Genomic DNA, 26,195 nt, shown 5'->3' with positions numbered 1-26,195 from the left:
CTACCCCGTTTCAAACATAATCCTACTGTGGCAAGTATCCGTGACAAATGTCAGAGCTAGTTATATTCCTGATACTGTAACGGCCTGGGGGTGAAAAAACATGCCCGAGTTTTCTACCCCGCCGGCTTGTACAAGCCGAGGCTTTTTCCGCATCTGCAGGTAAGAAACCACTGGGCGAAGGTAAGGCTCTCTCTATCACGCGATTCAGCAATCATAAGAGGCGGGCTAACGTGCACCGGGTCTCTTATCGCAACTGCAAAGTGAAATTATTTCACGTAAGTCCCGAGCTAGCTAGCTGCTGATACGTAATTGTAACCCCCTTAGGAAGAAATTACACCTATACACAGGTGGGTACATCGGGTCGAGCCGGAGCCCGCAAGCTCGTTCTTAACTCGCGCTTTTCTTATGTCTACAGCTCGAACGGAACACTTTTTCTTTTAAAACCCATTTTAATTGGCGCTGATAACGAGCCTCGCATTTTATACGGTTTTTTAACGTGTTTGCTGTGCTGCGCTGCGTCGAGGATAAGCAGGAAGCCTTCTTGAAGTAGTAAACGAAACGTATAACAACGGTTTAAGCGTGGGTATAGTATAATTGGAATTTCCGAATAGTTTGAATGACAGAAGCGAGTTTTACGAATATGCTGGAGTTCTTTTGTACGATCCACGTCCGATGTAAACTCCTCGGAACTGAGATCATTCAAAATTTCAACCCTCGGGTCCAGAATTATAAACAAGTAATACGAGACTGACGAAACTTGGTACAGGGATCGACTCGCGTAGCTCATAAGGTCTCGTTGATGTCGAATTTCAAGAGGTTTATAATCAGATTCTACAGCGAATCTCCCAGCCGAGATCATCGTTTCAGAAATAATTAATTCCAGTAATTCCTGCTAGAAAATAAAATCTCTTGAAATTGTGGGGTGAAATAATGAAACGAGTTTGAAATTTCATTCTCACGAAAGCTCAAAAAAACTGGCATCGTTGCGCGTCATCAGCGATCTTCGCGAGTAACCTTATGCGCGAAAATTCCCCGCCAGAAGAAACGTGATCCCAGAAATCTAAGATTCGATTTTATAATGCGCTGCAAGAGGGATGAGACTGTGTAGGTACGTGATAGGAGAAACAATCAAGGCTGCGAATGAATGAGGGGGTGAAGAGCAATTTTGCGCCTGTTTTATCAATTTGCTAGATCTTAATCGTGCCTAAGTATTGTTATTAGGGCTGTAAGCGCGGCGGAAGGTTTGTCCGGTGTCGTGTAGCCGTCCTGTCGCGATGTCGTGCAACACCCAACCCTCGACACCGGGTCCAACCTTTCGGCCTCCATCGTTCGCGTCCTTGCGGCAAAAAGAATGGGGTTCGTGCCAAAGCGCCTTAAACTAGGCGTGGCGCGATGTCGAGCTTGCGACTGCCTTTCATAATTGTTCTTAATAAAACTACCCGTTTATCCCGGCTAAACTGCAAGCTCGATTCCATCGATTCTTATTTCTCGACGACGCAGCCGACGCTTCTCACGCTTCACCTTCGTCACGCGTGCCGCTCGCACTCGCGTTAAGAACTTTTGCAAATGGAATAAACGCGCCCGATGAAGAGTAAACGATGACGAGGACTCGGCGCCTCACACCTTTCCAATCTCGTGTAGTCAAATGCTTTGAGCTGATTGTCTGAAAGCTCGGCAATCAGTCCATGCTCATATTGTCACAGTGACGTGTAACCCTTGCAAAATAGACAACATGGCTCCAGCTTGAACCGTCAACTTCACGTTAGTTCTACCTTTGCGGTAGGTATGTACTTGAATCGTATGAATCGTCACCTCGAGGTCCTGAAATGCTTGTGTGAATCCGTTTCTGGATCGAACGTCTGACGGAACACGTTTCCCCGGGGGTGAATTTACTCGGCTTGATGTAAACGCGACGATGGTTGGAACGTTGCATCGCATTATCCGCGTCAAGCTTTCATTTCTAATCTAGTATATTTGTGTCTCCGTCGACATTAATTGCGCTTCAAATTGAATCTAAAGAATTTGTGGAGACCGGAAATCAATCCAATCCCACGTCTCGAAGCTCGTTTTTGATTGGTTCGATTATCACTGTACTGAAACGTCCAGTCTAAGAGGTTTTCACCATTGTAGCATCCAGTCTAAACGTAATATCTGGCTTCAATGCAGCTACGCGTCTTCAAATGGATTTGTTTGACTCCGGCTAAACTCGCACTATTCCACGTGCAACTTTAGGCAAGTTTGCACGAACCCCGTTGAGCTCAAGTGATTTCAAGTAAGTTCCAAAGACTTCCGAACAAGTGTATAAACCAAACTTTGACAAATATCAGTCTTCGGCAACGATTTCTCTTTCGGTAATCACCGTCTCGGCCAAAGGTGCGAATAGTCTTATCGACGAACAAGACTGACGGATAATCTGAACTTGCGTCCTGCTCCTTGGCCCGAGGAAGTTTTCATTAAAAGTTCCAGTCACGTGACGGCCTATGTAAAAGTTTGATTGGACATTCGGTATATCGCAGCCCCGTGGCTGGATTCGGCGTCACGTATTCCAGATCCGGAGAGTCGAAATGCGAATGGGTAAAACTCGGCAAGTCGAGATCCTACGCGTTTGTTATTACCCACGTACTCGGTATATGGTTCATGCATATCTACGTCTTCGGTCAGAATTTAGGTCCGTGCTTGTACAACGTATTCCTCTCTCCTCTCCTCTCCTCTTCTCTCTTCTCCGACTTACGGAGGTCAAACTTTCCGCGGGTTGACTGCAACGTGGAAACATGTAACGCCACCGCTTGATTTTTAATTTTACCTTTGTTTATAGGCCCATGTGTCTAAGTAACCACCTCAATCTCACAACCTGAACCTCTACTTCCTATCTGCTGTAAAATCAACGAAACGTGCTCGGTTTTGACCTTTTCAAGTCTCCTATTATATCTACCGAATTCGCACTTTGTAAATCGTCAAAAACTGAAGGAATAAGAATAAATCAAGTACCTATTTATACACTTTTCCTCATTCGTACCCTGCATAAATCATATTACTGGGAGATCAAAAAACTATAGAATACGTACAGTGAAAGAATAATTTCAAATTTTTATTCTACAATATGTACGAATAATTGTGTAAACTATTTATACCTCCACTGAAATTTTACCGAATGTTCAAACCTTTTCAATAAGCTTGTTCGAAATGAGGGAGAAGTTTTTGATACCTTTTTTTTGAACTTCAACCGGACTTCGAACGCGATGCTATTTAAAAATGAAATTTCAAAGATAATTATTTTTACCCCTATCAGGTATAAGTGCTCAAACATCTCTTGAATTAAAAAAGTTCTCGCCCCGAGTGTCATTGTCGGATCCTTCCGAGAGTTGAAAAGGTTGCAACAGCCTGCGGGGTTGATCGGGTCTCGAGTGCTGCGCGATCGTACTTTTTCACGTCATTTTCATCTTGATTTTCAATTCATTTTAGCGCGATAACAGCTTCCAGCGATAAAAGAGATTTGGGGTGGTTTTTGGCCAGATGCGATCGTTCACAAGACCCGAGTTTAAAAAGTGTAAGCGAACAGGCTTCAGAAATAATTATCATACGTATTACAGTCACGATAGGCATTGAAAGAGGAAACGAAGTTTCTGAATTACAATAATACTTCTCGAGGGGCGAGAAAGTGTTTTTTGTACTCTTAAAAAACCAATCTCAAGATGTAAGAACTGCTTCGAACGGGTTCAAAGTGAACTGTATAGCAAACTTTTCGCCCCATCGACGGAAAGCAATGTTTTATTCATCGAGACGATCGAGCCTGCTTTGTGGGAGTTCCGATTACGCTGATGCCCGTCAATTCCAGAGCTTTGTATTTTTAAAAAGTTATCAACATTATGCGTACTTTTCTTTTCTCGTGATGGGCAGCTGGTTTACAGTAGAAAATTCGACAAGAGACTCTCAAATCCCATCTCAAATCCGAAACCACTCGGCTAATATTTTCCAGACGAGAAGGATTCTGGTTTATGCATCTACGTTTCACCGACAATGAGGAACACGAGTTTGAAAATTACTTTCTCCAAAATCCAAATACCACGTGGAAGATTTTCACTCCCCAGAAATCAATCCAAGACTTTCATATTTCTGTTCCAGGTACGTTGGGTGTTCAAAGCTTGAATAAGCTCGTTGAAACTGAGCGCTTAAGGGTGAGTTTTTGTGCGTTCTTTTTGTTTCTTTTCGACGAAATCACGAAAAATAGAAGAATTCTTCGAATCTGAAGTACGAAAATTGGAAACAAAGCACTTCTCTCGCCCCCTGCGCGAGTACGTATGACAGGGATAGCCGCACAGTTTGTTATTCCGGGGTAATTCGATGCGACAGGACTCCCCCATCCGTGTGGCACCTAATCTGATGCCCGTGGGTGTCGTTTAATTATTTGGCAAGAACGTGGGGCCAAACCGTGTGCTGTGTTACATATTATACGACGTGACTTCCGAGGGTCGCGATTTCGTCGAAAGAAACGGTTGGGGCTGGTTTGTATGCGCGAAAAGTCACGTGCCGAAACAACGCACGCCACGATTAAACGGTCGCGAAAATAGCCGACTTGTCGATACGTTAAACCTGCCGTATGAACGCGAGCACGCAACTCGTGATTTCTATCGCGGTCAGAATTATTAGTCCAGACAACGGCCGTAACTTTGTTGCTACTTTTGTGGACAATTTTTATTCATTCAAAGAGGAATTATTGTGCCAGTGTAATATCTCAACCCTCCGCGTGGCAAAGAGTATATATATTTTTTATTTTTAAATCGTCTGTTTTGAGAGAAAAAATTCAGAATAAGAGTAGTTATCATATTACAATAGTCCCAAAAATAAAAAGTTTAATTTTTACTAGATCGCCAGGTTACGAGGTCTAGAGAATTTTTACCTTACGATATCTTGAAACCGATTAAATTGTTGCAAAATTCTGTCCGATAGATGGAATTAGAGTTTCAACAGTGGGAATTTAGAAGCAGATTCATTTAGAGTTGTAAGATTTACAGTGTGAAAGTTTGAATTTGATTTCTTTGGAAACAAATTTCCTAAGTATGAAAAAACACTTAAGCACTCCAATTTCATGCCATTAATGTAATGGGGTAAATAAATTATTTCTCAAATTACATCTTGGTGTATTATATTTCTTGAAGCGAAAATCGTACGTATCTGTTGACTTGCTGAATTTCTACCACGTGACGAAGTCTTCAATTTTGCGATACTTGGGAAGGAAGGGCACAGCATTTGCGAATATCGTATACAGCAATGAGTCGGCACGTGCCGATGTGCGATCATTGAGGCGAATCGTTTAGCTACTCGTGCGATACTCCAGTTGGGCACAAAGCCAGATCATTCTGGATACGTGAACAACCGCTGCTCGTTCGGTTATTAGAGCGAAAAAGTTCATCTTCCGCGTCTCTCAATCGATGATCTATTTAATTTGCCGTTAAATTTGGGACGAATGACGACGTTGCGACCGTTGTTAGTTTGGTCGGTGAATCGTGTCAATCACTACGGATGCACGAACTGTAATTTGATTGAGAAATCAGCGATAAGTTAGAAGCATCGGTTCATTGATCGAAAGGAATTTATTTTTCATCTAGAAAATGTACAGTGGTCCCATGATCATTTTCTGCAAAGGTTATTTATCGATGATATCAGTCTCCTTTCTTCTTCTCCGTTTCGGGGCTTATGCATCGCCGATTCGTTTATGCGCGAGCACGGATAATTCCGCAAAATTGAGCGAACTTCATTATTCGTGCCAATTTCGCCTCCAAAAGCCAGCGTTAAAAATTCGCGGGACAGAATTCACCGATGCCAAAATGGTGAAGCCTGCCTGCCGGGAGATGAAACAAACGTGTTTATATTTCAACACATTTATAATTACCAACTCTGAAATTGTTAACTCTGCATCGCTCCGATCCGAAGTAATTATTTAAACGTTACACGCGAAGAATCATTGGCACGATCCGGCAGTGGTTGAAATTGACGAGGAAACCTCGTCACTGTAATTGTATTAATTTGGTGAAATAGATTCGTTGAAAATAGTCGTTTTGACCTGAATAATGTTGATGTGAAAAGACTCATTTATACTGGATTTTAATTCAATCGATTCGAGACTGATTGATTGGTCCTTGGATAATGGAATCCGTTGATACAACCGAACCTCACCTTTCGCGAACTTTCCAATTTGCAAGAGGCAATACGAAAATCGAGTGAGACGAGTGAAGATCAAATCACGTCAAATTTGTAACCCAACGCATTGTTCGTTGCGTGGTAAAGCCAAAAAATGGAGAAGAAAGAAAAAAAAAAAAAAAGAAATGAAATTGACGCAAGAAAAAAAAATCCCTTCCGGCTTCGTTTTATCCAGGGACGCAAGTCCCATTTGTTCGGATTAGCACTACCCTCATTGTTACGAGTGTTGCCGTAACGCGTATACGAAGCGTGCATGCAGCCGCAGTATGCAGTATTCTGCAAATAAAATTTTCCGCATTAACGAGGTAATAAAAATGTCGTTCCGGTTTCGTTTCACCGCGGGCAGCCATTCGAGACTACGCGAAGTTTATTTGCAGAACGTTTCGCAGCCGTCGCAACTCGTTCGGCAACGCGGGGGTCAATGGACCCCATTTTTCTTCCTTCTTCGTCCTGAAAAGCAACCCTTAGAATCTGGCCGGAGTGTCGCGGCCTATTTCCAATTATCACAGACCAGGCAGACTGACAGCAATTCGGCTCGTCTCCGCATTTCCTTCACGTCTTGGATACCGTCGCCTGGATTAGTCGAGCCGGACATGTCGATGGGAAAAAGCTCGACGCCCAAAAAGCGCCCCGAAGAAGACGTGGAAGAAGAAGGCATCGTTTTATTTCTACCCTTTCTTCGTCCCGATCGGTTTTTTCCCCCCGTTTTTTCTTTCCCTTCTCTTCTTCACTCTCAGCAACTCGTCTCCTTCGATTTGTTTTTTTTTTTTTGTCCTCTCCTTCTCGTACCTCCGTCTTTTCACAGGCTTCTTGACTTATTTTTAGACTCCCTTATAACGATCACGCACCCCGATCAACTTTCTCAAACCATATTCTCCACTCCAAGGATATAAAAGTATGATGAATTCTAATCACCTCGAGCTTACACCGATGCGGTTTAGCAATTTACTCCGCGTATCGTTGCATATCGTTATAGCATTTACTTAATCATCCCTTAAGTGCACGATATTTTATATCTACCCACCCATTTTTGTACATTGAACAGCCTTGGAGTAGCGAAAAATTTTCACAATGATTAACCGATGCGACCAGTTATGGCTATTGCCAAATGCAACTGTTACAAGTGTAACAAAAGAGGAAGAGAAGAATATTCCAATCCCTAGTTTCCTGCGGATGATTAGCGGAAAGGCACATCTTGGACGGTCTAAAATCATATCTATTGTTGGGATTTAATTTTACTTTTTATTCAAAAAAAATGAAAACACTTATTGTTAGAGCAATTTGAGTTTGAGGGCTTTATTATTTACAGTTTCAATAAAATTTTTAAATTCTTTCATTTAAATTAATAACAAAATGTTGGTCATTCATTCTTATTTTATAAATAAAAGTATTCCGTCATTATAAAAATCGGATACACATTCATTTGCGGTATCCGGAAGCAAACGTCAGGTGCTAAAGAGAAACGAAGCGATTCGCCTCTCTGATTTCACCAACTCAAGTATCGAAGAATGCTTATCGAATTAAGCTCGCACTTTGAAATATTCCGTCGATCTCACGCGACGATCGATTGAGCCGTAAGCTGGAGGTTGAAATCCTGTCAGCACCCGGGGAATAATGGGGGGTCAATCGGCCAGATGACGATGTGCAATGTGTGTGTGTGTGTGTGTGAGCGCGTTTTGCAGGGCGTGATTCGGCCGGTTGTCTCGCGGGTGATCGAGGATTGCCGTTCAGCACTTCGCCCTGCGACCGACCCCGAACCTAGGCCAACCTAATAATACCCCTCGGGTCAGCGGGCCGGTGAATATGCTGGAAGCGAGGGACCGCCGGTTGCTGCAGGGCGAACGAAATTGTCTGGGAGTCTAATCGATGCCTCGCTCAAGACCGAATTACCCGCGGCTTTGGGTCGGCTTTATTTTTTCGCTCCTTTTACCGTCTTATATTTCTTTTATCTTTCGTCTTCTTCTCCATTCTTTATTTAAAGCAAAAAGAAAGAAACAAAGAAAGAAATTAAATAAAAATAAAACTTCTTATCCCTCTTTCTTCGATTTCTTTCCTGGCTCGCATCTAGAGTTCTCTTTTTACTCGTTCTTTAATTCTCGCTTAAAGCTGCCGGCTTTGAGGTGACACTGCGGGAGATTTCGCTCCGCGACTGTTCCGCGAAAGGCGAAAGGTTACGGAGAAGGATTCTTATCGGCATATTAATAAAGACCGATGAGGCCGTCGAAAGGATTGCAGAAATCGGTTAGTCCTGGAGAAACTCGTTGTACATGCAGATTATACTTCCCCACTCGCCCCGATCGTTGCCTGGAGTCGTACCGTGACGACGATCGGATATCCGAAGAATCGTAACGAAAATTTGACGAGAATTGAGAGCGAAAGATGACGCTCGGTATTCGAAGCTTACACATTCATGGAACGGGATTGTGGGATTGAGTTTTCGGCTTTTACGACACCAAGGCGGGGTGAATTGGTTGAATTTAAGAACCTGAAAAAAAGATAGAGAAAAGCCACCCTTGAGACGAATTGAAACGAAACGAGACCGAAGTTGGGCATTCACCTGATCTATCGGGCTTATTCATTTCCTCTCGGAATTTTCCTCCCCCAGATCCTGGTTTTTCGAAACTCAAGACGACCCGCGGCTTTCTTTTTTGATCTGCTTAACTTGCGGGTACAGCTTGATACCATATGCGTGGCGTGTGCATGCGGGCAAGTTTAAGCGGGAAGCCAACGAAAAGCTTCGCTTCCCCCTCTTGGGTTTCATCCTGCTTCTCCACATTCTCCCCCGATTTTCGATAGTTCGTCGATACGGAGAACCGTTCGCGAAACGTATCAGCGTCTATTTTTGATAAAAATAATGATCACCCTTCTTTGTATCGCGTACTTTTAACAGGGATTTTTTCACCCGGAGGAATGGAGGCCCGATGGAAAATCTTCGTTTTCAAATAATTACTCGAATGTCTTGGAGAATAAATAGACTTGTTTACGCGTAAATGTTATCACTGCTACATTATTACAAATTTATTACACGGTGTTTATTCCTAGGATGATGTTTACATCGTAAATAAAAAATCTCTAGATTATTACAAAACGTATTTACATTCATGTTTAAATTACTGTATTTATGTATGAAATACAAGTTTGTTCGTTCTCTCTCCTTCTCTCTTTTTTGAAAACACATTATCACCGTTCTTTCCTACTCTTTTACAAGTGATTGATTCGCCAAAGAATCTCACCAATTTAACTTTGAACGAAGTTTGCACTTGGCAGAAATTTGTTATCTACAGATACCGATAAAGCACGTCGTCCGGCAAAGGAAATGAAAAGTAATGCATCGAGAATTCAGTAGCATCTCTCCCCCGAGTATAAGGTATCCCCATTACCCGAATTTTTCGCAATACGTGAGGATCCCGCATTATGATATATTTATCAGGGTGGAGGATTAAAGCGTAAAGCGACACAAGTATACACGGACGTTTTCCGAATTCGAGTAAAACGACGAGCCTCGTCCCCTGGCATCACGAATAAGACCACAACCCCGCATCCGCGAGTGGGTATACCGCCAATCTAACGCGGATTGATCGTCTTCGGACAGTTGCGGGACATTGCTGCAGGAAATCGGGCGTTAAAGTTATCCGCCGACCTCGAATGTCCTTCGAGCATTGCAGATGCGAACACCCGAGATCAAGTTTAACTGTAATTGAGCTGGCCGTCGTTCTCTTATCACAATATTATAAATCCCTGGTTAATCTGAGCCTGATCCACGTCGATATCGGTTGCCCTCGAGGACTTTAGAGCGTCCGAGGGGGGAAAGTTACGGGCTTCGACGCCTTCCGGGCCCCGAGACGACGGCGATAGATGATCGCGGCCAGGGGCAGAGGTCACTCGGGAAACCGATTAATTTCACCCGCCTCCGATCCCACCTTCGACGAAATCCATCCCGAACTAGCGATCCTCGAAAGGGCGATCCGGTCATTGTGGCGGCGCCGCGACATTTACGAAATTTTTTCGCCTTCTCTTCCCCGTCTTACCGCTTCTTGGGAATGTCTTCTGGACCCTTTTCTGGCCCCGTTCTTCCCTGCGTGGATCGAAAAACCAACCCTGGAGTTCGTATTTTTAACCGTCTCTTACCGACTGCATCGTTGATAACGATTCAAGCTTTTCTCGCCACCCCTTCTGCTTGATTCTTCTTCTTCTTCTTCTTCTTCTTCTTCTTCTTCTTCTTCTTCTCATCTTCTTCCAATAAGTAATACCAGTCCGAGGCCGGGCCCGACTAAAGTTCAGACGGTAGGAAAACTTTTTCTATGGCTTCTTCGGGACTAGTTTCGGAAGCACTGTTTTCCAATTTATCGCCATGGTTACCGGCGTCCCTGCAACCTCGGGTTTCCTTTAATTAGAACATTCGGAAGAAAAAGTTGAGGGGTGAAACTCCTTTACGATGCACCCGAGGTATATAAGGTACGCAATTAACCCCGTCGTAGATGAGCAGCCAAAGTAAACACTGTGTAACATCCGGTGATGAGATACGTCGAACAGGAGCTTTGGCCACTGATCAATTTCCAATAATCTCTACCCTCGAGCTTTTCAAGTTGCTAATTTGATCATAAATTCTTGTCATTTCCTGAAACTTGCAAGTCAAGCTTAGCTTGGCTTTCGTCTGATTATTTGTCGGGTACTTGATTTAACATGAAACACATGCGAAGTAATACAAAAAACATGCAAACATATGTTGAGAGTCAACTGATTGATCCTTCGGTCGTATCAAATTTAAAATTTTAAGTGCTATACTTCGAGGCATCATCTTGTAAAATTTTCAGCGATTTTTGTTGAATTCTTATCATCTCGAAACTGAATTCAAATTTATACAAAAATTGTTACAAATGCTATGAAAATTGATAAACAATATCGCGAATGGCGAGAATTCCTTGTTCGTCTACTGCGGTTGAATTTCAATTTTCACAATATTAATGTAAACTAGAAATCTCGACTCGACTGCAATTGTAGAAGATGGAGCATTAATCTGTTCCAAGTCTAGTCGAATACATAAATCCACAGAAGAATGAAAACTGGTGTGTTACATCAATGAATAAATGTAAGAAATGTGGTGAATCTAATTTTAAAATACAGCTGCATGTGGAAATCGATATTGAAAAATCGACGGAAAAACTTTTGAATAATTCAGAAATCGATGATCACATTCTGCAGCCGCATCAATCGTAATTACCGTTTTATAATTATGTTTCCCAGATTCTCGTTCTTGGCTCGGCGTTTCATCTCTTTGAGAGCTCAAAGTTCTGTCATTTTAATACGGAGTAATAAGAAGGATAGGTATTATAAAAGTGTCTCGCTAACTTTGAAGATCACACAGATGTAACTCTTGTTGAATTGAGATATAACGGCTTGATCGGTAAGAGAAGGCAACTCCAGAAGTGAAAGTTGGTTTTCATTTTAAGATGACAAGTGTCAACGGTGATCGAGTTTCCAATAAGGAGTCAGTATTCGCCGATTTTGTTCGACATTGTTGTTTGAAAACATTTTAAAATATCCAAAAACGGTAAACTTGTTACGTCCAACGAACAATTTATTTCTTCTTTTTTCCTGTGTATAAAATACCACACGAAGTATCGTTAATAACTCGATTTCGTTGCCGTCCGAAAATTCTCCGAAGGCCACATTTCAAAGTTCTTCCACTCGTTGGTATTATAATGAATAATTCAGGATACAATGCACATAAGCAAACATATCTTAGAATTACACGCAATTATACAATCATAGCCATCGAAGGATGTGGTAAATGCCAACGCGTCTACAAGGTCACCCACAATTTATCGTACGTAATGTATTCGTTGCCATCGAATGTCGGCGACTAGTGACTAGTCTCTCGATACGTTTGCGCGTATAAAGATAATGGAAGAGAAGGAGTGAGCGCAGTGCATCCGAAGCCGGAAAAAGACGCGGACCTTTAGTGAATCTCAGGAATTCGTATTGCGAGGTGAGCTTCGCTTGTCAGATATTTTCACTCGGAAATATTGTATTTTTCTTACGTTTTCAATCTACACACGTAATAGCGCGTGATGGAATAAATTTGTTCGGCGAAATAGTAAAATTGACGAATAGTATGATTATCGATGACAAAAAAACTAATTCTTCAAATTCTTCAGAAATTCATGCTTGGTTTGCGGCACAAACTGTAAGACAAATTTCCTTACATGTGGTGATGGCGGGTTTTTTTTTTACGACTACGATTTTTTCGCTTATTATCCCGAAAGGTGAAGGTTGGTGTCGTGGTAAACTACAGTGGCACGAAATAATGCTTACTATAATCTAAGTAATGATTGAGGTCAATTTTGGAGTGAGAATCGTTCTCCATTTGGAAACCAAGGAATTACGGGTAATTATAATTATTATGATCCCACGAATATACTGAAACTTTTCACACATCGGTATACTTTCCTGATCCGAACATTTTGATTGATGTATTTTGCCTGCGATCGCGAATCAATCTAATCGAGAGGATCATCTGCAATTTTCAAAGTTTGATTGAACCTTTCGGCTTTTCCGTGATCTGCTTGAACGGTATTTGAGACGAGACATTGTCAAAATCGGAGATTCGTTCGATTCGAATACTTAAAATATGCAAAATGAAATTTTCAGTACGAAAAACAAAAAATTGATAAAACAACAAAATACCTAAAGATGGATCATTCTACTCAAAAAATCGTAACTCACTGAATTTTCAATATTTTGAACTGAAAATTAACTTGGTAATTCTCAAGACACAAAGATATTTGAGAAGAGATACGACGTCTTGAGAAAAGGTATTCATTTCAATGAATGAAGTCGAAATTTTGGAAAAAAACTGATCTTAGGATTTTTACGAAATTTCACTATTTATTTGGAATCAAATCAGATTAGTTTCGAATTTTTTTTATGTCGAATTTACGATAAAGATACAGGGGGTCATTTTGACCCCGGTGTGCAGCGTAAGGCTTGAATATCGCTAGAGTTGGTCGCTAAAACTCGCGACGGACTAAATACGAAAACATTTTCTACTGCCTGTTATGATCGGAATGATTGTGATGGTAAAGTGGCTAATATTTTGACCAAACCGCGTACAAGCTTTCACCAACTAAGTAAACGTCGTACGTGTTGGTGGCTTACATCGCAACCCATTGCCTGCAATGTTTATCATTTGGTGTGTAAATATACTTGTTATGCTAATCAGAAGGTTGAACGTGAGCTTCGACAAGCTCGACGCGTACTCGGTGTATTCTGCATCGTATAAAAATAACCTCTCGAATAACATGTAAAAAGAAGTTCCTATCGTAAGAGACAGTGTGCGTTTGAAATTCGAAGAGACCGAAAGCGATTCAGTGATCCAGCAACAGTAAGTCTTGTCCAACAAACATAATTCAGGTACGTTTTTATTCGAGTTGACCGATGTCAGGTTAGCATTCAGAGATTTTTCTCTACTCTTACCGTGCGGGATTGTTTTTTTTCTCATTTTTGAGCGATCCTCGATAATTTCGTAGATCAATCATGAAGTGGGTGTACGTATTGGGCCTTTTGTCGTTGGCCGCTGCAGCGTATTCGGACTGTAAGGAGGACGCGTGTTACACCGTACGTTGTGCACCAGCTACGAGAGAAACTTGTCCAGACGGTGTTATCGTGTTGAATGGAGGTTATTGCGGATGTTGCGATGCGTGCCGTGAGAAAATAGGTGAGTAATTGGAATACCGCATTCGGTTTGTAAGAAGACATCCTTGTCCGCAGGGATGTCATCAACGGTGCTCTTAATTCACGTGTAATAATCGTCCCGTATTTTTGTCTAATACGCGTTTTTCTAGTTCGTTTTATTCGTTTAGCCAAGTGTGTTTATCTGACCTTTTTCTCTCTCACTATTCAAGCGAGAGGGGACGATTGCTCGGACCTCAGTTCGAACTGTTCTTCCTCATCTTCGTCGCCTACCAGAGCTTGCGAACCGGGTACGAGCTGCATAAAACGGAAAGATCGAACCTGGACTTGTCAGTAATGGAACGCGACGAATGGACGTGGATTATCATTGAATAAAAATAACATTGTCGTTGAAGCTTGTGTTTAATTATTGCGTGTTTGAGCACGCGTCGCGTCGATCTCACATTGTGCGTCAGTCTTGTACCTCGATCATCGGAGAGGTATTGCAAATGTTGTCACAGCTACCATATCGATGTAGGTATAACAATGTGACCCGGGATATTACTTTTATGAAACTTAAACAAAACTGCCGCTGCTTTGTACCCACAGTTATATTATCAGTGTATGCCTACCCAGTCTTATGAGGAGCCCGGAGTTGTTTGACGTCGTGAATTTAATATACTCCGAACATAATATATAGCGACCTTCCAGATCCATCGGGGTAACAAGGTGAAATTTCCACGTACAGACCCGTGTAATTTCCGCCTAATTTCAAGAGGGTGCAGAATTGATTTTACGAAGTCAGTTTCACTGATTAGGTGTATGCAAAATCACATTGGCGGAAGAAGGTCGCGAGTCAATTTTTACTCGAGATATTACCAATTGTTAATATGGAATTTGTTCCTTATACGAATAGAATGCAGATATTTTTTACCCATTTTGTGGGGAATTTTTATTCGTGCCGTGTGCATACTCGGTTGTTGACGAGTTTCACACTGGCCAAAGTAAATGCACTGTAGATATGTATGTTTTGTTATGCATGCACGAATTCGTCACATCCGTACGTGAGATATGTACAATTTTGTGATATTTCGTTGGTATATAAGAGACGATTTCAAGTGCAGACGGCAGTCAATATTCAGAAGTTGAGCACTCGAAGGTGTAAATCGTTTCGTCTTCAACTCTGCAGTGTTCAGGTACATCACGCGATTGACCAAAACCTTAACTAACTATTTAGTCCATTTTTTCCACTCGCAAGATACTGTGTATAGTTTAATAAAATTATTTTCATTTCGTTTTACCCTAATTCTCACGTAAATTCATAAATCGTTCTTTTTTTCGGCCTAATTATTAATTGAAGAATTTCTTTTTGCCCAACACTAACAAGAAAGTGAAAAATGACCGAATTTTCATCTTAATAGTTTATTAAATTCAGTTGCATCGTTTCCCGTACAATTCTGGTCACAATTAAAATATTTCGGTCATTCTCTTCACGATATTCAATACTTTGATTGTACCGTATACCAATCACAAGTCTCAATGGCATTAGTTTGTTTTAGAATGCTCAGGTAGAGGTAAACGAATTATTCGATCATTCTCATTAAACAGCATTTACTCGATAATTCTTTACAGAATGAATATTTGTTGAGATAGCGTACCGTCAAAATACATGTTTACGATCCACCCAATAACAATATTGATAATTCATTGATGTTAACGCAAGTGTTTCTCACACTGAAAGTATCGAAACAGTTTTATGGGATTGGTATACATGTTAAACTCACCTCTCAAGAGGTAGAGTCAGTAAAGTACTATTTTCTGAATTTCATACTCACTGCCAATTTAATCGTTGCCCGATTTTGAAAGGTCGGATTCCTCTTCGAGATACCAAATAAGAACGAAGCACATAAATAATCGCACAAGTTTCCTATATTACAGAAGCACGATGAAATTTATCTTCGCGTACTTACTTGCTTTGGCTTCGGTCATAGCTGTCACAGAAGGCATAGTATGTCCTTCTAATTACTGTACCAGCACCTCAAACACGTGCAAAAATGTGACGAAACAACAGTGTTGCCTGCAAGGAAAAATTTACAAAGAAAGCGCTACCTTTTGCGGATGTTGCTCTGCCTGTCTCACCAAACTCAGTGAGTAGAAAAAGTGTTTTTCACGGTCAGACGACTTCAAATTCTTAAAATATATCACTTGAAATTAACAAGCTTCGAGATAGGAAACCCTTCGGCTCACAAATTCAACGTCGATCTAATCGATTTCTTAAACCTCTAAAAGTTCGACAGCGTGACGCTACACCGTCAATTCAAAGTCGTATTTAAATGGATTGCACTCTCGAATTTTGCTGTGTTTTATTTTACATAATTATAATAAAAGCATCATTGGAGGCTAAGGAGGTTGGCTTCACTGTATTTTTATTTTTCAAGACGAAGGGGACAACTGTGCTTTAACGACGTTGAAGGGAACGCCACCCAACGCGGAATGTGCAGACGGCCTCAGTTGCCAGGCAAATACAACCAGCGATACGAAAACGTGTCAGCCATCTCAGTAAAACTAACGCAATTCCGCCAGAATAAGACGAGAGTCACTCAATTTACAACAAAATCACCAAATATATCTGATCTTGCTATAATAACAGCTTTTAATATTACACTCAAATACGAGATATATAATGGATGATAACAGTTTTTGTCGCGATACACATTATCCACTTGTCAAAGGTACAATAATTGCTGCATTGTTATACACTCAGTCCCACGTTGCGTATAACAATTGCCTCTTGTCAACCTATTCTTCAATAAAAATCGTCCCGTGAACAAAACCCACAAGATTCTAACAACTTCCATTCCTCTCCGTCAGCCAGTTGTTGAACGGAATTAATATTTTGAAGAGAATCATCGACCGAGATCAACGAACAAGAAAGTACAGCATCGCCAGATTATTATCTCAGCAGTTTAGATTAAATTCTGCAGAAGTTGGACGGTTAAATGTCCAATCGTAGCTGCAATTTCAATACTTGAATATTTCTCTTCCCTACATTTAATGCTTTGATTAAACTGTATACTAGGCAGTTAAAAAAAGTAACGTTGTTTTGTTTACGCTCTTACCACTTTAAATGTTACTGTTCTCTAGAAGGAAGATCCTCCCAAAAGATGAGCTCTCCAGCTAAAGTCTATCAAGTTGCTATTTTAATTTTACTTCCCATTCGTTTAATATGAGAAAATTTGACTTTTTAAGCTTTCTAAACCACTATAACAAAGCATAATTATTGAGATTAGAACATAGAGGTATGAAAAGCTTGAAGAATGAACTTCAAGGATCTACGCATAAATTTAAAAAAAACATTGAACAGTTTACAAGTATTTTAACTTTTAACGAAAATGGAAATTTTTCCATGTTAAACGAATTAGAAAATAAAATTAAAATCTTTTACGAGGATTTTTCCTCTATCAAACACCAACATTTGAGGGGCGAGGGGTCAGGGGGAAAAAACTTTTCATTTCTTTTCAATCACCCAACCGTGTACACAGGTCTACTTCTTTGTCGCCTTAGTTCGTTTTAAAATACTGAGCTGTATGCTGAAGAATTAGTTCAACATTTTTATCAAACAACGTTTACACGATAAGTGTATATAATATACATCAATTGAACATTTGTTAAAATAAGATAGGAAAAGAATAAATGTATGTTCAGCATGATAACAATATCAATGATTCATTGACGTGTGTACAAGTTTCCTTACCTTGACTATATTGAAACAGTTCTCTGCAACTTGCGTATATATTATTAGCTTTTCAATATACCGAGCCATTAGAGTTCTATTTCCTGAACATAATACTTCTTGCCAATCGAACCGTTCGTACATCTTTAAAGGTAAGCCAACTCTTCCACAGTAGTTAACATGACAATTCAATCAGTGCTCACTGACTTTGTACAATGCGGTTTCAATAATTTTTGATCTTATATACCGTGTGTAAAGAAGCATTACTTAGCAGTTCGCTGAATCGTCATCTCTCGGTGAATAGATTGTTTTTTTATACTTGTAACAAATTGAACAACAGCTACTTCTACAAGCTACGCTTGCTCTTGAAATACTTGTAATAGGATGCGAAATAAATACCAATCAGGTATAACATGACGATTTTCCGAAATTACAGAACAGCGATGAAGCTCGTCTTCGCGTACTTACTTGCTTTGGCTTTGGCCATAACTGTCACAGAAGGCATAGTGTGTCCTCGTGATTACTGTGCCACTGCTAATTGCACAAATGTGACCGAGGAAGAATGCGAAGCGCAAAACAAGTCGTACGACCCCAGCGGTAGCTTTTGCGGATGCTGCTCTACCTGTCTCACCATACTTCGTGAGTTCTCAAAGCAAGCGCCCGATTGAATTTCGTAAGGTGGAATGGACTAGGAATTCTAAAAAGATATCCCGTGGAAAAAAGCTGGGTTCGATAGGGGAAGGCTTTCGCTCATAAATTCAAAATCGATCCGAACAAGTTTTTCAATCTCTACGAAGTTCTCCAGCCGTGATTTTTCACCGTCAATTCGAACAGCGCACTAAAGTCTGGTTCATTGTTTTCGTGCAAAAAACATGATTGATTTTCGTATTTCATTAATTTCATTCAATGTGCAATATTTTATTCTACATAAACGCTCGAGTTCGATTAGACTCCGCGAACTCCGGCTCAATTCTATTTTTCATTTTTCAAGACGAAGGAGAAAGCTGTACTATCACACGGTTGAGGGGAGAGCCACCCACAGCGACATGCGAAGACGGCACCACGTGCCAACAGGTTGGGAACAGCTCTACGTACGAGTGTCAGTCGACTTCGTGAAATTTCTATTAACCCTTCCAGAAGACAGCAAAGGCAGCAGTCACGCGACTCTACGCAGACGTGTGCGATTAACAAAACGCAAAACCCAATTCATCTGACCTTCCTACGATGAGCGTTACTTATACATTGATACCTCTTTAATGTTTCAATGAAATACGAAATACCAAATGAATAAATATGTAATGAAAACATTAGTTGGAACACACGTTATTCGGGCCATGAGCGTTCATGCCGATGTGGTAGATGTCATGAATATTATTTCACTTCACACATCCCGGTGATACTTTTGACCAAACATTGAAACTCCGTATAACAATGTGATAATTATAGTGAGCTGTGTGCGTATAGTTTTTCCCAACCAGAAACCGACGTCAGGCTTGCCCTGAACGTCTCGCCAAGCTGACATCAGGTTGCCTGATGAGACCCTGATCAAGCTTGTAACACAGCGTTCTAGAATCCGCTGATCAGTCTGTGTTTGTCAGACATTGATCAGATTCGATGACCAGTCCCTGGCTATACTCGTTCACCAGATTCGGTTCATAAGATTCGGTGGCCAGGCACGGAGTAGAAAATTTGATCCGGCCGGGATCAGCGCCTCATCGTGCTTGTCTTGCTTCTGATGCCAATCTGATCTGAGGTGCAACAGGTAAACCTTGGGAGGGACTGGCTGATTACGAATAAAATACCTCGACTTGAACTTTTTCAAGAATCACACTTTCATCGTGCACCGATACCTGAGGAACGACACTGACATCGGTGACGCCAGATTTTCGTGGAGAATAAAATGACACATGTGCAGTATTTTCATCGTATTTAATATATTTTGTATTTCACTGACACAGCATCGTAAAGCCGCCAGCGTCTCTCACGGGGGGAAAATTAGATGGGTTTGGTTCCGACTCGTGTTCATCGCATGTCATCTGCGCAGCAAGTCGAATAATTCGTCCCTCCGTCGAGTGACGATAGTTTCACTGACACGTATAGGTGTTGTTACCCGCATTCAGAACGCAAGTAGTTCCTGTTACGCATTCTGACGTAGGTGGGGTCCCTCTCAAAAACCCGTAATAACAAATGTCTCCTTTTCCTGGAAAGCGAAGATACAATCAGATCAGAGTTCCGACTTTCTCAGTTTTACAAAATATACTTTCAAAATTCAAAGGCTTGAACCGGTTCGGCGCGGCTTGAAAATTTAACCTGAACAGGTGGACGAGGTATATCAAATTATAAATCATGCTTTTCAATCAATCTCGTTACCAGACCACGGTGAAACGTGTGTAGGTTTCTTACATAAATCTGCAGCAACTTACCGACTAGAGTGAGACAGGCGGCGCAGCATCTACAATAGGTGGCATTGGCTTTGTAAATTTTTCCTTCGTTATTGCAATTTTCCGTTGTCACGGACGCATTGCACGTCTGGTAAGCACAGAAATTATTAGTACATACCAGACCCTGGGTCATAGCCACACCCGCAGTCACAGCAAGCAAGTACGCCACAATCAGCTTCATCGCTGTTCTACAAAATAGTAAATGCCCTATGATACGGATTGTCCGAGTTGTACTCACTTGGTCCCTGTTCAACGGTATAGAAAATGCCTCGATAAATTTGATCACGCTTCGATTCCAACTCGTTAAAGAGCTGGTGTAACAACATGCGGAAATGTGCACCGAGACAAAGTTAGTAAATGGTTTTCTCGCGGATTCTACAAGTTGATGCCGAGAAGAGTTGAGACTTACACTTCGAAATTAACGTACGAGTCGATTGGAAAAATTCGTCAAGTGTAAAAAAATTGACTGTAATGGCTGCGTCGATGAAGGAGCGGGTATATATACGCCGACTAAATAAAGACAACTGTTCGTACATTGGCAAAGTGATAGACACTTGTGTTTACCGGGATTCTGGGGTGAAATGAAGTATGACTGATTTGATCGGTGAATATTTATAAACGGCATTTTTCACGCAGAAAGAAATAAACCAAAGTTAGTCAAGGTATCGGTAAATTCGGCATTGTCTCACCAGTTGAGTATTGCAGCGAAGTCGAAGACGAAACGGTTTCTGCTGTGATCGTTCTTTTCAAATCGTGAACGTGGAATATCCTTTGCACTCAGAATCGCAATTGCTTTTATGTATACCAGCGAAAAGTCAAAAACTTGTTTACACCCAAAGCGTGAAGATGATAAATTCGTGCAGGTGCAATAAAAATGTGCATGTCTTTATTTGCTTCCGACCCCGCGAAACTCATGAACGAGCGAATGTGACACGAAACGAGTGATTATTACCCGGGAAGCGATACTCGTCCGAGGCATTCGCACAAGACGTTTGGAAGCACCATAAATAATCTGCATGCAAACGCGTTTACGTAAACAATTAATATTCCGTTCGAAGGACAATAATTGATTAGACATGATGAATTTGTACTGATTTTCCATCGGGCCCTGATAAGGTTTCCTTCAGGTACTCCGTATCGAGACAAATATGATCAGGGCTTTATGGAACATCAGTTTCGCCACATCAAAGTTTTTACTCTGGTAAGCGTACAAATCGATCATATCTAATCAATTGTTGCCCTTCGAATGGAATATTAATTATTCACGGAAACGTGTTTGCATGAAGATTATAATGATTTGTATGGCCTCCAAACGTCTTGTGCGAATACCTCGGACCAGTATCGCTTCCCAGGTAATAATCACTCGCGTCGTGTCACATTCGCACGTTCATGAGTTTCGCATGGTCAGAGAAAAATATAGATATGCAAATTTTTTATTGCACCTGCACGAATTCATCATCTTCACGCTTTGGGTGTAAACAAGTTTGTGACTTTTCGCTGGTATACATAAAAACAATTGCGATTCTTATCGTGAGTGCAAGGGATATTCCACGTTGAGGATTTGAAGAGAACGAACACAGCAGAAACGAGACAGTGTCGAATTTACCGATTCCTCGACTAACTTTAGTTTACTTCTTTCCGCGTGAAAAATTCCGTTTAAAAATATTCACCGATCAAATCAGTCATATTTCATTTCACCCCAAAATCCCGGTAAACACAAGTGTCTATCACTTTGCCAATGTACGAACAGTTGTCTTTATTTAGTCGGCATACATATTCCTTCATCGACGCAGCCATTACAGGTCATTTTTTTCCACTTAACATATTCTTCCAATCGACTCGTATGTTAATTTCGGAAGATAAGTCTCAACTTACAAGTTACTGTAAATTTATGTACGAAACCTGCATACGTTTCACCGCGATCTTGTGACACGATCGATTGAAAAGCATAATTTATAATTTGGTATACCTCATCCACCTGTTTAGGTTAAATTTTCAAAGCCACGCCGAAACGGTTCAAGCTTTTGAATTTTAAAAGTATATTTTGTGAAATTGAGAAAGTCTGATTAGACTGTCGGAACTTTCGTCTCGTTGTATCTTCGCTTTCCAGAAAAAGGAGGCAGCTGTTATTCCGTGGCTTTGATAGGGACGCCACTTACGTCAGAATGCGAAGCAGGAACTGCTTGCGTTCTGAATACGAGTAGCAACACTTAGACGTGTCAGTGAAACTATCGTCACTCGACGGAAGGATCAATGATTCGACTTACTGCGGAGATGACATGCGATGAACACGAGTCGAAACCAAACCCATTTAATTTTCCCTCCGAGAGAGACGCTGGCGGCTTTACGATGCTGTGTCAGTGAAATACAAAATATATTAAATATGATAAAAATACTGCAGATATGCCATTTCATTCTCCACGAAAATCTGGCGTCACCGATGTCAGTGTCGTTCCTCAGGTATCGGTGCACGATGAAAGTGTGATTCGTGAAAAAGTTCGAGCTGAGGTATTTTATTCATAATTAGTTGTGCTCCCGACTGCTTTAACTGAAATGAGATGATGAAATTTCAGTTCAGGAATTGGTAGTACAGAATTATCATTTCGTTCTTCACACGGCGATCGATCAATATCAAGCAAAGATAACGAAATAAAAATCAGAAGGACGATTGCCGATAATGAGCTTAACTTGTCGTAAGACGATCAACGAGCTCTTCGTTTGCTTTTATAGACGTTCCAGCCGCAGGGAGCTTTCTTCCCTTACCTTCTACCGTAATATAAATGTTCCTTCAAAGCTTCTTTTTGATTTTTTTTACTCTCTTATTTTACTTTACCTTTTTTTTTCGCCCTACCTCGCCGACAAATAATTCAGCAGCTTTTACCCGTGCTTGAAAATCGCCCTCGGTATGTGTATTCTTTGAATTAAAAACTGGTTGTAATGATGGGCGTTGCTGTACGGGCGATGAATTTTTTGTAACTAACAATATTCATGCCATACTAATATTAAAATACTAATCACTTGTCGAGTGTTTAACTTTCTTGTAACGTAACTGTGTGAAATTTATTCAGAGATATAAATAATGCTTACAATCAGTATTCGGCTCGAACTAATTGCGACTAAATTCACTATCAACGAATATGTATAAACATTGCATTCAATGTACACGCAAAAAATACTGCTGGATGATAAAAATGTATTCAGGCTGACGCTACGAGTTTGGCAATCTGAACACTGACATGCTAAGTTGCAAATTTCTGTACATCGTCCTGCTTTGCAGTCTCGTAATTGGTATAAACAATGCTGTTCGTTTTAAATGGAATAATCAGCAATATGCTCCGTATTTGATTTCTCGTACAGGTACATTCACGAAGAAACAATGAATCACGTATACGCTTTTACTTTTCTCGTTTGCGCCGTGCTTTTTACAAACGGATTTGTCTGTCCCCCTGATGTCTGTAAGTCCACGAGATGCGACGAACTGACGGAGACGGCGTGTGCAAAAGACAACGGAATTTACCAAACAAATGGTGGCTTTTGTGGTTGCTGTCCGATATGCCTTAAGAAAATTTGTGAGTAATTCAATATAACCCAGGTTTTGTAAATTGAAATAATATAATTGATCATGAGGTAGAATTTGTTTTATTATTTGTAGTTCTTTTTTTTTCGTCAATTTTTTTTTATGCTTGATAAAAGATATATTCTCTTTTTTTCGAGTGAAATTTATTCATCGTCAAATCTTGATTGGCCAAAAAAATCTTCATTTTATGATTTGAGTGTTTCAATGCCTTGATAAACAATTGTTTTAGCTAAAATCGAACTATTACATTGATAATTTGACGAGAGAATTCTACGTTCCGTTCATTCTTTTCATTTTTTCAAGCCAAAGGAAGCTCGTGTTCCGCGTTATTCCTCGGGTTACCTGTCACGGCCATTTGTGAAGAAGGTACCAGCTGTCTGCCAGAGGGTGAAGAGAACTACAAGTGTCTGTAGGAGAGGAGAAAGTCGACGAAATAGAATTCAAAGATTGAAAAGTTAATCTCTAACGAAATAATTTCGTGAGACTTATTTTTACTTAGTGTTAGTATTACATTTCTGCCGCAAAAGTTTTCAGCCTCTGCGAGTAATCGATAGATTTTACGATGTAATAAATAAATTATGACAAATGTGTTTGCAAAACGCCCAAATGGCAGTAAATCAAAACCGCAAATGGAGATGATGGGATAAAAAATATGGCTGTAACGGCTTTCGATAAGAAGTCAACTTTCTGGAAGCCTTTCTCCTCAATCCTTTTCACTCGCAATAAAAATTCGCTTTAAAAGAACCTTTTCACTGATTTTTTCTCATTCGTCCGGAGAATTCGACTTTGACTTGCTTGGTAACTTTTCCATTTCAGTCTATAAAAGTCCACTCCTATTTTTCCACGAACAAAGATGATATCGCCGCTTTTATTCGACGTACCGAATAACCGGGACAAAACGATCCGATCGGATGCATCTCGTAACATTTGTCGAGGATCTGATTATCAAATATGAATAAGGTTGCTGCTGAACAGTAGCTTTTATGCGTATACGGGTGTGCGTAAAAAATATTACCGCATGTCCACCGATTACTTTTAAAACCTTTTACGACTATTCCGACTCACCGTTAAAATTCTTCTCTGAACCATACTTGCGCAGATGTCTTTTCACTCGGCTCGTTATTTACGAGGTGATAAAATTACCGCGTGACAATGGATCACGTCTCCGATTCGCTTACTGCACAGAGGGTGAAAAAGAGAAAATAAAGAAAGGTAAAACGAACAGAGAAAAGAAATTACTTCAATTAAATCTCAATGAATTTTCGCTGAACCGTGCGTTTCAATTGATGATAAAAAAATTTCGAGTATACTGTTCTTATTTCAAGTTCCGTTGCTCAAGGGATGAATCAGGGTTGGTGTAAACAACTCGCGTTTGCGACGCGTGATATCCATCCTTGATAACCGTCGAAAAATCTGTCAAGCTCATTGACGGTAGTCGTCGCAGATTTTTTTGGGAATTCACATCCTAAAAATAAATCCATCCGCCGGTTGATTGGGCTTGAGAAAAGCGCGCACAGGTCTCGCCCCTTTAAGCGCGTCGCGAAGCGGTAACTCCTTATCGTGTATCATCGTAAAAGGCGTAAATTTTTTACGCGTCTGTCACTTTGTTCCTCCGCGCCTCGGAGACTGTAGATCACTTCTCCGATAGCCTGCAGAGGCTCTCCTAGTCTCTCCAGTCTTTCGGCTTCCCGGTTCCTCTAATCTTCCGCAGGCTGAAGTATGAAACGACTCTTCTTCGTGGACGATTTGCTATCTTCAGCGGAAAGTTTTTTTTTTTTTTTTGTCTCTCTTCTTCCTTCTATCTTTCTCTTCTTCCCCGTCGCCGGGAGGATATTACGAGACGCCAAGGAAATCAGGTGGAAAAATGTGACGCCCACCGTGTGGGATCATCATCGCGTGTGTATCGCACTCGAAGATGACGGAATGTGGGAAATTAATTAGATTTGAAAATTGATCAGGACGTTAGGACGATGGTGATGTGTGCTGATGCTTCCGCTCCGTGGGGTGCTGAATTTTGGGGAAGGATAGTCCTGGTTCCCTGCCATTAGCAGAGAATGGTGGAGGAGGGCTGCCACCCTATCGAACGGAGCACGGTTGCCAGCCTTGGTTGAAACGTCAGCCTGTAGAAGGCGAGCGATTAGCCACAATCGAGAAATATGTATTATTTATTGCGAGGGTGCGTCGGAATTTGGAACGGCTCTTTCCATTACCGATAGTCATCGCACCTGAGGACGAGAATATTCAGTGTTCCTTCTCGATATTTAAATCCCGTCCGAGTCCCGAGCCGAAGAGCTTCCGCAGACGGCGGATCTGTTAACGACGCCGAATGGTGAAAAAAATCGATTTCAACCGTTAACGATGTTTTGTTTACTTGCTTATGTACGCTTGTTTCTGTGTAAATTTGCACAACTTGGCGAGAGCCGATGAATACGACCAAACGAAACGCGAATAAGACACCGGCGTCAACGGAAATTGATACACCTTATTGTGGCGGGGTGAAGGCTGGTATTTCACCAAATTACCGAACGTTAATTGATTTACTCACCCTTCGCGGAATTTTCACGGCCTGGTAACA

At 41.0% G+C, this 26,195-nt stretch overlaps 2 protein-coding genes, 1 long non-coding RNA gene and 1 other non-coding gene across 7 annotated transcripts in view; 3 read left to right on the top strand and 1 right to left on the bottom strand.

The window, feature by feature from the left end:
* The window catches only part of LOC107225079 (hemicentin-2), a 235,007-nt gene that overhangs the window by 73,408 nt on the left and 135,404 nt on the right, over positions 1–26,195 (top strand). The window lies entirely within an intron of this gene.
* LOC107225428 lies at positions 12,037–24,364 on the top strand. Of its 2 annotated transcripts, none has more exons than XR_006903536.1 (3): positions 12,037–12,187; positions 13,728–13,915; positions 14,103–14,284. It is a non-coding gene; the product is annotated as an uncharacterized LOC107225428 (long non-coding RNA). The 2 variants fall into 2 exon arrangements; XR_006903535.1 differs by lacking the exons at positions 13,728–13,915; positions 14,103–14,284 and adding exons at positions 23,401–23,612; positions 23,924–24,364 and having other exon boundaries at positions 12,052–12,187.
* Positions 17,601–18,912, top strand: LOC107225411. 2 transcript variants are annotated; one of them, XR_006903534.1, is made up of 3 exons: positions 17,601–17,754; positions 18,039–18,241; positions 18,594–18,912. XR_006903534.1 is itself a non-coding variant. In XM_046735450.1 (2 exons), the coding sequence occupies exons 1-2, from the start codon at positions 18,046–18,048 to the stop codon at positions 18,716–18,718; spliced, it is 321 nt and encodes a 106-aa protein (XP_046591406.1). In that variant the 5' UTR covers positions 18,039–18,045; the 3' UTR covers positions 18,719–18,912. The 2 variants fall into 2 exon arrangements, 1 of the variants encoding a protein (XP_046591406.1); XM_046735450.1 differs by lacking the exon at positions 17,601–17,754.
* Positions 20,154–21,481, bottom strand: LOC107225419. The gene is made up of 2 exons (XR_006903538.1): positions 20,733–21,481; positions 20,154–20,231 (listed from the first exon to the last, which is right to left on the bottom strand). It is a non-coding gene; the product is annotated as an uncharacterized LOC107225419 (transcript).

Source organism: Neodiprion lecontei, chromosome 3, assembly GCF_021901455.1.
Source record: "Neodiprion lecontei isolate iyNeoLeco1 chromosome 3, iyNeoLeco1.1, whole genome shotgun sequence".
Taxonomy (NCBI): domain Eukaryota; kingdom Metazoa; phylum Arthropoda; class Insecta; order Hymenoptera; family Diprionidae; genus Neodiprion; species Neodiprion lecontei.
Note: the sequence above shows the minus strand (reverse complement) of the source record. Positions and strands in the feature narration are given on the sequence as shown.

Excerpts from the sequence above, each read along its gene's own strand:
- LOC107225411 (XM_046735450.1), top strand. The coding sequence starts at position 18,046 with ATGAAGCTCGTCTTCGCGTACTTACTTGCTTTGGCTTTGGCCATAACT. Across the intron at positions 18,242-18,593 it reads TACCTGTCTCACCATACTTC|ACGAAGGAGAAAGCTGTACT; the intron begins GTGAGTTCTCAA and ends TCATTTTTCAAG.